General features: G+C 50.0%; 1 protein-coding gene across 1 annotated transcript; it reads left to right on the plus strand.

The window, feature by feature from the left end:
- The first annotated feature begins 986 nt into the window (after positions 1–986).
- Positions 987–10,781, plus strand: DUSP5 (dual specificity phosphatase 5). Its single transcript, XM_079313292.1, has 4 exons — positions 987–1,521; positions 5,610–5,752; positions 7,156–7,375; positions 9,132–10,781. The coding sequence occupies exons 1-4, from the start codon at positions 1,128–1,130 to the stop codon at positions 9,530–9,532; spliced, it is 1,158 nt and encodes a 385-aa protein (XP_079169418.1). The 5' UTR covers positions 987–1,127; the 3' UTR covers positions 9,533–10,781.
- Positions 10,782–11,278: the final 497 nt, after the last annotated feature.

Genomic DNA, 11,278 nt, shown 5'->3' on the forward strand with positions numbered 1-11,278 from the left:
ATGAGCTTGACTGGAGTTCATCCTTTTGCTTAACTTCTAGGAATTTCCACTCATCGTTTTGGTCTCTTTACAAAACTATCTACAACGAAAGGGCAAGTGCCAAATTTCCTAATTCCTGTGTATCTTAGTGTCATGACTTCTGGACTCAGGCACAGACAGCGATCTGTGGTGTAAGTCTTGCAAGTCCTTGAGACACAGTCTGGAAGCCACAGGGAAAGGAACCCTCCCTTCAAACAGCCATACCAGCAATTTTCATGTTGAAGGTGGCCCTCTCATCCATTGTCCCCATTGCTTTAGAGCATTCTCTAATTTTGCAGAAATGGCACACCTTACTGTATCCCAGTCCGTTACTCTTTGTTTGTTCCTTAGGCTGTAAACCTTGGGCTAAGTAAGGGCATCCTCGGGGTTGTTCCCTGGGCAGTTCTCGCTGATCACTCAGTTGCCAAAGCTGCTTTAATGCAAACCGTGTCCTAATCGGGGGACCCAACACTTCCCTAAGGGATGTAGGAGATGGCAACTCCCATCCCGCGAGCAGCAGAGCTCTCCACTCAGGCCTGCCTGGGCTCAGGCCTTTCTGGGGGTGAGGATACACAGAGAGGGAGGAATAAAGGGAACTGAAACTCCATTCACAACCTGGTGCGAGAAGGCTGCCCCAGCGCTGGCCTGCCTGCCTTCCTTCCTTCCTCCCTTCCCCTCCACCACCCCGGCACGCTTCCCTGCTCTCCTGACGCGCTGGGGAGGGGGCGGGGGTGATGTCGGGATGAGCCTTAGCCGATGAGTGGAGAATTTTTGCAGCGTTTTTCAGCTTCCTCTGCCTCGGATGCTGACCTACCGCCGGTAGGGAGGGAGGGGATCCCCGCCAGGGGGCGGCGCGCGGGGCGGGGGATGTCCATGTTTGGGAGGCGGGCGCGTCACTCCCCTTATTTGGGCAGTGTCGTCACGGCCCGGCCTCCCATTCATATAAATGCCCGGCGGCGCCGGCCGGGATTCCCTGCCCGGGCTCGGCGCGGTGCCTCCGTCCCTCCCGTCCCGTCCCATCGCCGCCGGCTCCGCGCTAGCGCCGGGCACTCTCCCGCCGCTTTCTCCGCTCCTGCCCCGGCTGCGGCGGGGCGCGACCCTCGTCCGGCATGAAAGTCACGTCCCTCGACTGCCGGCAGCTGCGGAAGCTGCTGCGGAAGGAGCCCTCCCGCTGCCTGGTGCTGGACTGCCGGCCCTACCTGTCCTACTCGGCCTCCTGCCTCCGCGGCTCGCTCAACGTCAACCTCAACTCGGTGGTGATGCGGCGGGCCCGCGGCGGGGCCGTGCCGCTGCACTTCGTGGTGCCCGACGCGGCCGCCCGAGCGCGGCTGCTGCTGGCCGGCGAGGGGGCGGCGGGGCCCGCCCGCCTGGCGGCCGTGGTGGTGCTGGACCAGGACACGGGCCACTGGCAGAAACTGAAGAAGGACAGCACAGCCCAGATCGTCCTCAACGCCCTGCTCTCCAGCCTGCCGGAGGCCGGGGCCAGGGTCTGCTTCCTGAAAGGTGAGAGGGATCGCGGGGACCCGAGGGACGGGGGATGGGGGACAGCGGCGGGATCGACCCTCAAAGCTGCCTTGGTTGGCGGCGGCCCCGAGGCGCTCCCGTTCCCTCTCCTTCGCCCTGCAGTGAACCTGATTATTGGTGGAGGGCAGGGAGGTAACACCGGGATTTTGTTTCTTTTCCACCTACTGGAAATAAATCCCGGATAGACTCTGCGGGCTGAGCCGAAATGCCTTTCCGCTCACCCCCACCACGCGTTTAAGAGGCTGAGGGGAAAGCCCAGAATATCAGTAAAGAACAGTAAAAGTTGTAGATTATTAAAGGGGGAGAGATATCGGCGCTGCTTGGGAAACAAAATCAGCCCTGCGGATACGAGGAGAGACGAGGCCACCGCTACTCGCTCTCCGCCCGGTGACACAGGGACACCCGTGTCGGGCGCACCAAACTCTGAGATCGATGCCCACACTCCACCGAGGGCGGAGAGGTTTCGCTCCGTCGAGCACATGGACGCTGGCATGGGAAACCTAGAGTCGAAACTCCAGGGCTCGTCGGGGGCAGAAATACCTCCTCCCCTCACGTGTATCACAGCCCTTCGATTGCGGTTCTTTGTTTTCCTCCCGTGTAACCCGGGCTAATAAAACGATAAATAGCACAGCGAGCATAGCAGCCCGCCCTTTGCCTGTCCTCTCGCCTCTGCCTCCCCCCGCCACTGCTGGCAGCGCCTTTGTCCTTCTGCCCTCTCGGTGTGCTCAGCCCAGCTCCCATCGCTCCCGCCCGAAGCCCCGCACACGCGGCGGCTCCACGCCGAGACAGGAGTTCCCTAAAACCCCTTGCCATACCGTGAGGCCATGAAAGGGAGGGGAAAACAAGGCGATGTTTCTTGAATAAAGCCTGCCTCTGTGTTCTAATGAGCCAGAGTTAATTCGCTTTTAATAAGCCTTTTATCACTAGTTTTTGTCCTGGTGTACCCAGTTTTTGCCTTTTGTAACGAACTCCTGCTGGGGCAGATAATTTCGGGCTGTGCATTGCGTGGTACCGAGATAGGGGGATGTGTGCCACCACCCTGGTTCTGTCCAGTCACTGTCAGCCTTTGCTGGATCTGACAGTCACCACAAAAGCATAAATTCTGCTTCTGGAGGGTACAAATACTGGCACTGTGTCATTCAAATCCTTAGGGACCACACTAAACTAGAGATGAGGAAATATCTTCAGGGTCACGGTGGGAAGTCTGTGGTAAACTGGGCACCGAATTAAACTCTGCTGACTCTCAAACTGCTTGTTTCACCATACGATCGTCCTTTCCTCCTGTACCAGCCCCACACTTTGAACTGGGGACTGTGGCTGTGGGCATTTTATCCAGACTCTGCTTTGTACATCTTGTGAGTTGTGAAGTGTCTTTATCTTGAAAGCCTGCCGATTTGAGGCTAAAGACATTTCCTCTCAGTGTATGAGAAAGTTTCCTGCTTTTCCTGCTGCAGTTTCCTTTTGCTTTGCTGGAAGTGCTTGGGGCTGCAGGTTCAGGCCCATGACTCAGTGGCAGCACTGGTGATTCACTGGGGCCACAGACCCCCAGGAAGCTGTTGTGGCCTGGGGGAAGATCCTTGGCACAGTGGGGATATAAATCACCCTGGATCACTGGGTTCTGATCAGGAGAAAGGGTCCTTTGCAAGATTTGGCTGCCGACTTTGCAAATAATAGGCGCCAAAACCACCAGGAAAAATCCTTCTTGAGGTTTCCCCTCTTTTTCCCATTCTCCTTAGACATGGAGAGCTGGGAAGAGGTATTGGCTACTTAAGTGCTAAGAGGGTCTCACGGCATTAAGATATAAGGAGGTCATCAAGACCACCAGATCATCAAGATCCTGAGGATCTGGTCCCAGAGAGAGCAGCTGTAACTGAGTCATTACATACCAGGCCCTGTTCCCTCCATTTCTTTCTGGCTTGCAGGGTCACATCTTTCATCTGTGTAGGTGCAGTTTCACTCTGGGTGAGCTCAGCCCCAGCTCGGTGAGAGTGGTTGTGTGTCAGGGAAAAAGAAAGATAAAATAACGGATCCTCCCTTGGTGCTGATAACGATTCTATTACTTATTGATTAAAACGGAAGTGCAGCTCAGCTCTCCATGATGAGCAACTGAGTATTTGCAGAAATGACCTCAGGGAAGGTAGGTTGAGTGGGGAGGGGGAAGAGAAGAGATTGCTGGAGGATGGGATGAGCAGATGACTCACTGTAAGAATGGCCTGCAAATATCCTGATCCCCAAGGCTTGTAATTAACCATTCAGCAGCTGCATGTGTTAGCTGCCCCAAGAGACACGAGACATGCATGCTTGTTTGGCTCGAGCAGATATCTGTGTTCATTCAAGAGTAAAAACAACAACAAAGGGTGTAAATGGGGATCATGGCTATTTATATAAACTGGACATATTTTTCCTATGTCATGGCAGTGGCTGAGGGGTTGGGGGAGGATAAGGTCAGCTATGCAAAACAAGAGGATTTAAAAGTTCACCCCATGAAGGGCAGTTGGAGATCAGGGAACTCTGTAGAGCTTCTTGTGTTTGTTGTTATTTCACACTGTGAGTTGCTAGGGATATCATTTTTTCAACCCAGTTGGTGTGGATATCATTTTATCAAACACCTCCCACCAGCACCATGGTCTCCACGGTCACTTGACTGCTTTGACCACTGCCTCATGCTGTGAGCTCTGGGATGGGCTGGCAGAATGTGGCTGGGGTAGGAGGAAAAGTGCAGGTGCTGAGTGCCCATTTACTGTAAAGCTGCTCTCCTGCCCTCTGTCATGGAAAACAGACTTCCATCACATTCAGTGGGCTTTGGATCACACTGGCTGCTTGCAACACGAGGACCCCACGGCAGGAATGAGTAGGTGACAGTAGCATGTCATGAATTCGAGCACACATCTGCTCTAACATTGCAAACAGATGAGACACCAGCACTGTGGGGCTGAACTGTCAGAGGTGGCTGTATCACCCAGCCCTGGCAGCCAGGCTGGTGGGAGTCCTGTGGCTGCTCTGATCTTCAGCACTTCCCCTGTTTCAAAATCCGTCCTTGCACCCCGGCACCCACACTGACACAGCTTATCAGGCTGAAACAGTCGCAGGTGAATGAATCACAACGGGAGCCTTTGCCTTCCAAGCCTTGTTTACTTGAGGGCCACACTGAGGGATTATTGAATGTAGCTGTTCATGAGCCATTCATTTCTGCTCTGAAAAAGCACAGGTGGCAGACATGTGGCACACCACTGATGTTTCCAGGCTGCTTCTGCTACCTGATTTATCCACAATCATTTTGGAGATGATGTGCTTCCAGACAGAATATTCCCAGCCTAGAAACAAGCAACAATTTAGCTGACGACAAACTTTGAGTAACAATGTAATAATAGGATTAATTCCTTTTCATTAGCAGCGCGCTGAATGAAATGAACGCGGTACTTAAACCGTGCAGAATAGCTCATGTGGGGCTATTCAGTTGTCAAATGCTGTCACAGGATTTCATTAAGTTTTATAGCTGTTATTTAATAGATTAGTTTCAGTGGGACCATCTTCATTACTTCACTGTCTCGTGCATTGTAGTGATTAATGAGACAGATACAAGCATCCCCCTCTTGTGTTTATGTCAATTTAAAAATGCAAATAAAATATTTTGTGTGTTGTCACCGTGTATATATTAATGACAAGTTTAGAAAAGATGACTAGTGAGTGCAGAAATCTCTGCCTCAAATACTGGAATTAATGCCCATGTATCAAACCTATGGGTAGGGAATTTAGTCCCCACTGTACTAGGAGTTAATGGTTACTAGACTTAACAGAATTACATTTGCTAACAGCTTTATATATTCACCGGGTTTTGGCAGGTTAATAATTGTCAGTGGTATCAGGTTTTCCTTGGGTGCCCAAAGTCTTTTAAGCAAGCCCATTTTCCCAGAGGAGCACTATCTGTCATGACCCTCCTCTGGAGCTCATTGCTGGGCACTGCTTCCCCACTGCATTGCAGGAGCTGGAGCTTCATTTGTCTGTCACTTGAATTAAACCTTGGGAGGGTAAATATTCATATCTTCTTCTTTTTATTGTTTCCCCAGGGGGATATGAAACCTTTAACTCTCAATATCCTGAGTGCTGTGTGAACGGAAAACTCATTTCCCCAGAGAGGACGGAGGCAGAGAGAAACCTCGCCAGCCACTGTGAGAAGCAGAGTGCCAACCACAAACCTGCGTACGACCAGGTGTGTGTCATGGCTCTGGTGGGTGACCCTCCCCTGGGCTTTCTCCCTGCTGCCACCAGGCTCTGTTGGAGACTGGCAGGGTGTTGGTGGCCCTGGTGCTGCCGTGGGCTGTCAGTAAGTTGTCACAGCCTAGGCTGGCAGCCTGTGTGCTGAATTAGTGGCCCTTGTGTACTGCTGGTTAGCATCACCTACGACTGGCTTCAAAATTAGGTGACAGAAGGAGGTGAAACACTGTATCTCACCCCAAAACTGTATTTATGAACTCTCTTATCACACACCCAGACAGCATAAGCTGTCAGCAGCTCACACCTCCACAGGAGACCGAGACTGGGCAGGGGAGAGGCTGCCATGAGTGTCGCTTTCCCAGCAGACAAAGGAGCACATTTTGCCCATGACTCCTGTGAGATCCCAAGAGGAATTTGAGGCTGGTAAAAGGCCAGTGTCTCTAAGCAGCAAGACCCACCATTGGGCTGGGAAATGGGGTTTCCACAGAGGAAGTCATGGTGTGCCCACCCAGCCTGGGGACTCTGTGCTCTCCGAGATGTCACCCTGCGGTCGGGACGCTTCCGCCAGGGCGTGCATTTCCTGCTGCTCAGGGGAGTCCCCCTGTGATGCCTCTCTGCTCTCCTGGGGGTGCCTCCCACACCAGGCATCCTCCTGCCACCCTGGCTGGCTGCCAGCTGTCCCCCATGCATGGGAACCCACCATGTGGGCGGTTCAGGGGCAGTGGAAAGGCAGTTTCTTGCAGCTGGGGGGTGGCAGCAGCTCCTGTGCATCATGGAAAGTTACCTGCCAGCTCAGAAAGCTCTGTCAGACAGTGGCTTTTCTGTCACTGTCTCGTCATCCAGCCCTTGCTTGTGCTGAGGAAAGAGGAACTGAGATGACGTCTTGGGGTGGGTGACGCAGCAGGTGCTGTGCTCCAGAGAGGTGTGGGGTGAAGGCAGTGGGGAGCCTGTGTAGAGTTTTTTTGCTTTGTTTCACTTCTGGAGATGTGACCAGAGGGGCTAAACCCTGGCTGAGCCAAAGCAGCCTCTTCCTCTGTCCTCATCTTCCTCCCTGCCTTGCCTTGCCCCTATTTCAGTAAAGCCTCAGTGGGAATGGGCAACCACATATGAAAGAACTTTGTGTGCACTGCAAGGGGCAGCACTTTAAAGAAAGCCACAAACATCCTCCACACCAGTGGCTTGGGTCTGACTTTTCACCTTGCAGATGTGGACAAAAAAATTAAAACATTTTTCCTGTGTGGGTTTTGCCATGGGACTGATTCAGTGGCCAGCAGCACTGGGGTCCAAAAAAGCCACGGAGGGAGGAAGGGAGCAGGCACCCCCATGGGCTCCTTGGTCACTCTCGGGTCTCAGGATTTTTGAAAAAAGAATTACATGTTTCTGCTCCTTCTCTTCCAGGGTGGCCCAGTCGAAATCCTACCTTTTCTCTACCTTGGTAGTGCCTACCATGCTTCCAAGTGCGAGTTTCTCGCCAACCTGCACATCACAGCCCTGCTAAATGTCTCCAGGAAAAGCTCAGAGTCCTTCAAAGACCAATATTGCTACAAGTGGATCCCAGTGGAGGACAGTCACACAGCAGACATCAGCTCTCACTTCCAGGAAGCCATAGACTTCATTGGTAGGTACAAATGAACAAATTTTTCAGATTTTCATGTTTTTTTAAACTAATTTAAAATGTAAAATCAATTAAGAACTAATTTAATTTTAAAATAAAATACCCATTGAAATCTACTGAATTTTGTGAAGGAAAAAACATCTAGTTACTTGGACTTGCATGTCAGAGTCAGTAACAACCAGGTGAAGCAGAGTCATCTCATTGCCTTACTGTGTTGAGATATACCAAAGGTGGGGTCTTAGAAATCCATTGTTCCCCCTTATCACAGAGCTCTTTCCATTCCTCCTTTTGATCATATTGGTATCTCACCCTTTAATCAAATACACCAATGCAAACAAAGGAGGCAGCCTTTAGAAAAGTTTGTGCTATTCAGTTTCAAATCTTCCTGCCTTGGCTGAGTGAACATGAACTGTGCCAGAGACTGCAGGAGAGAGGATTCTCCCTGAGAAACACAAGATGGTTTGGTTGGGTGGAAAATCCTAAGCCTGTGTGGAGATCATGTTGAAATTGGTGCTCTCAAGGAATATTCAAGAGTGAAAGAGAATAAAACACAGTTACAGACTCACTGGGCTCATTGCTCAGCTGAGTTTGAGTCCTTCAAGAGTTCAGGCAGAGTTACAAAAATCTGAGCTGAGGATGCTCTCTGTGTCCTTCCCAGGTGCAAGGGACATGTCACACCTTTCAGGGAAATAATAATTTATGTCACCTTTCTGTCCTATCCTCAACCCTTTCTGGTAGATATCGAGCCACCTGGAAATTTCCCAGATTTTGAAGATGACTTCAATTTTCACTTTCTTTTAAAATTGGGTGTGTGGTGTAGATGCTGGGGATGACTCAAATCCAAGTCTTTCTTATTTTGTGCAGTAGCTAAATATACCTGGTCGTGGTGGCAGTCCCCTGGCAGACAATTGGAGGCAGGCAAATGATAACCTCCTCAGCTCTGTGTGCTTCCCTGAGCACTACACTCACAGTTATCCATAAATTGGAGCTTGAACATGTTGCTCAAGGCAATAGAGCAGAGAAAAGTCTATTTTTTGAACAGTTTTTTTGTGTGGAAAGGGCTTATTTTAAGCACATTCTCTTTAATCTAATAACAATCATTGTGTTGTGTGAGTAACCACAGTGGCTCCTGTTGTGTAAAATGAGTGCTTTGCATAAGCCATTTATATCCTGACTTAAGGCCAAGCATCCTTTAACCAGGCTGTAATTAGCAACTGCCTGCCAGTGCTTGTGTGCTTTGTGGTGAGGCCCCAGGGACTGAGCTCAGCCTCTCCACCCAAGGGTACCTCCTGGTACTGCTGTTTGCTGCCAACTGGCCAAGCAGGGAGTCAGGATTTTGAAGGAGAATACTGATTTTCTAGCAAAAATGATGAGAGCCCCTGCAGTTTTTGAGTGACCAGATGGTGGGAGGGCTGGTCAGGCTGAGCTTTACACAACATTTTGAGCTGCAGGCAGAGAAATGCATGTACAGCATTGCCTGCATCATCACCATGTTGTTCCAAAAGAGGAGTAGGCACAAGGAGGGAGACACGGATGGATTTTCTTAAAAAATGCAAAAAGAACCAAATCAAGATCCACAGATTCTGAAACCAAGCTCAGGTCTGTCACGAGCTGGTTTTTGTCCTTCTTGTCTTTCAATGCCCGTGTCACCCTTAGTGCCTGTCCCTGCTGTCAGAGTGGCTGTGCCCCCAGCACTGGGTGTGTCACAGCATGCTCTCCATCCCCACACCAGCTGATGTCTGCCTTGGCTTTTCCCCAGAGCAGGTCAGGCGGGCGGGCGGCAGGATCCTGGTGCACTGCGAGGCGGGGATCTCGCGCTCGCCCACCATCTGCATGGCCTATCTCATCAAGACCAAGAGGCTGCGCCTGGACGAAGCCTTCGATTACATCAAGCAGCGCCGCAGCCTCATCTCCCCAAACTTTGGTTTCATGGGCCAGTTGCTACAGTACGAGTCAGAGATCTTGTCTTCCACCCCCAGCCCCCCCGTCGCCTCCTGCAAAACAGAAGCTGCGTCCTTCTTTGCAGAGGAGCTGACTTTAGGTAAAAACTTTGAGGGCTCGTGCTTTGCCTTTCCTACCTCAGTGTTGAGTTCTGTGCCCATCCACTCTCCTGTGCACCAGCTGAAGCTCAGCCCAATGACAGCATCTTCGTCCTGCTGAACACCGTGGGGAGCCCGGAGCTGGGGTGGTCCTGATCCAAACTGTGATCCCCAACAAGAACATTTCATGAATGTGCAATAGAGAAACTTGGTCCACTTACTCTGAGATGGAGTGGTTGTCATGGGTCATACTTCCCATATGCTGTAAGATGCGAGTGGTCTAAGCATGGCAAGTTTTCTGAACTTTTATTGTCCTTTTTTAAAAGAAAATACAAAGTGCTTTTTTTAGGGTTTTAACCACACAACGTGCACCCACTACTGTATTTACAGATTCCTGGGGAAAGATGAGAAATCCATTTAGTATGTTCTCAGTTCCCATCTCCTTCCAATCTTATTTTTGAAAAGACCCTTATTTAAGGTTTCAAGCAATAAACAGCAGCAGCAGGGAAGCAAGCAAAACAAAAAGCACTACCTTTGCAACCAGAGGTGGTGGGAGTGAATATTTGCCCAAATCTTTCTCTGGCTTTCCTCCTCCCCTCTCCTGTGTTATGTTTCAGGTAGCAAAGGGCTGGAGTGGGGAGAGGGAGTGCCTTTCCCAGGACACTGTTGCACAACCAGGTCAAAATCCCTTCTCTGCTCCAGCCTCTGAAGTGTCAGGTATTGTCCACAGTGTAACTAGATACCAACCCTGACCAGTGGGTCCATTCAGGTGTGGCATTTCCTGTACTTCTGTATTTGCCTTTGTACTGGATGTGCTTTTAAGTAAAGCAGGGACTTAACATCTATCAGCTACCCTGCTGAGCTATTATCCTCCCATCTGTTATTTAAGAACAGCCCTAGAATACTTGAATGTGTCCACAATCCTCATCACATCCACATCCCATCAGAAAACACTGTAAAACACTGTAACTGCTGGACTTCACACCAAAAAACCTGACAAACTTTCAGCTCCAAGACAACTTTTTCTCCATCCTTTCCCAAGTGTTCCCATTTGTGTATTTGTATGTGGTCAAGTGGTCTTTTTCAGTGTTACGTGACTCGCTTAGTGTGTGTGGTCACCTCTAGTCAGCCTTTGTCCAGAAAAAATTTCTGTCTTGCTCTCATTGGCTTTTGTGTCCATAGGGAGTTCAGAATGAGTGTCTCTATCTGTTGATCTTTTCATTATTTTTTAATATGTAATATGTATGGGAAATGGCAATAATTTCCAGGAGATCTCGTGAATGTGAAAGAAAACCTGCAATCATTTTTATGTTGTGTAAAAATAATAAAGGACAAAATGCCAGGAAAATAAAGCTGCTTGTTGTACTTGGAGTGATCTGCGAGAGTGCTTTGGGACAGCCTGGTGACAGGAGAGGCCACCTGAGAAAAGCACTGTGGTGTAAAAGAGGTGTAAGAAGGTAGAAGAGATGGGAAAGTATCACTGTGCTGTGTGCTGAAAAGCCACCAAGGTACATCACTAGAGAGGGGAGAAGGTGAGGGGGAGGATTGTTTTAAACAGAATGACATGAGTCACGGTGGCGTCACTTCCCAGCAGCCAGGCAGGCACTTCTGTTTTGATTCATACTTGTTTTATATAAGATTTACCATCTTGCTGAAGATGAAAATCTGAACTAGGCACAGCCCCCACTTCCTTCCAACACATAACAAGGGATGCTACATGCCCTGGTCCTTAGAGTGAATCTTGCTGTGACACACAGCACCTCTGGGTGCATGTGGGTAATACTCATCTTTTCTTTAAATGAAAAAAAGATTAAGTTAGAAGTAGCAGCATGTCTGATGTGTTTCATACCCCTTTTCATCGTGAATT

This window comes from Erithacus rubecula, assembly GCF_903797595.1.
Source record: "Erithacus rubecula genome assembly, chromosome: 9".
In the NCBI taxonomy this organism is placed as follows: Eukaryota; Metazoa; Chordata; class Aves; order Passeriformes; family Muscicapidae; genus Erithacus; species Erithacus rubecula.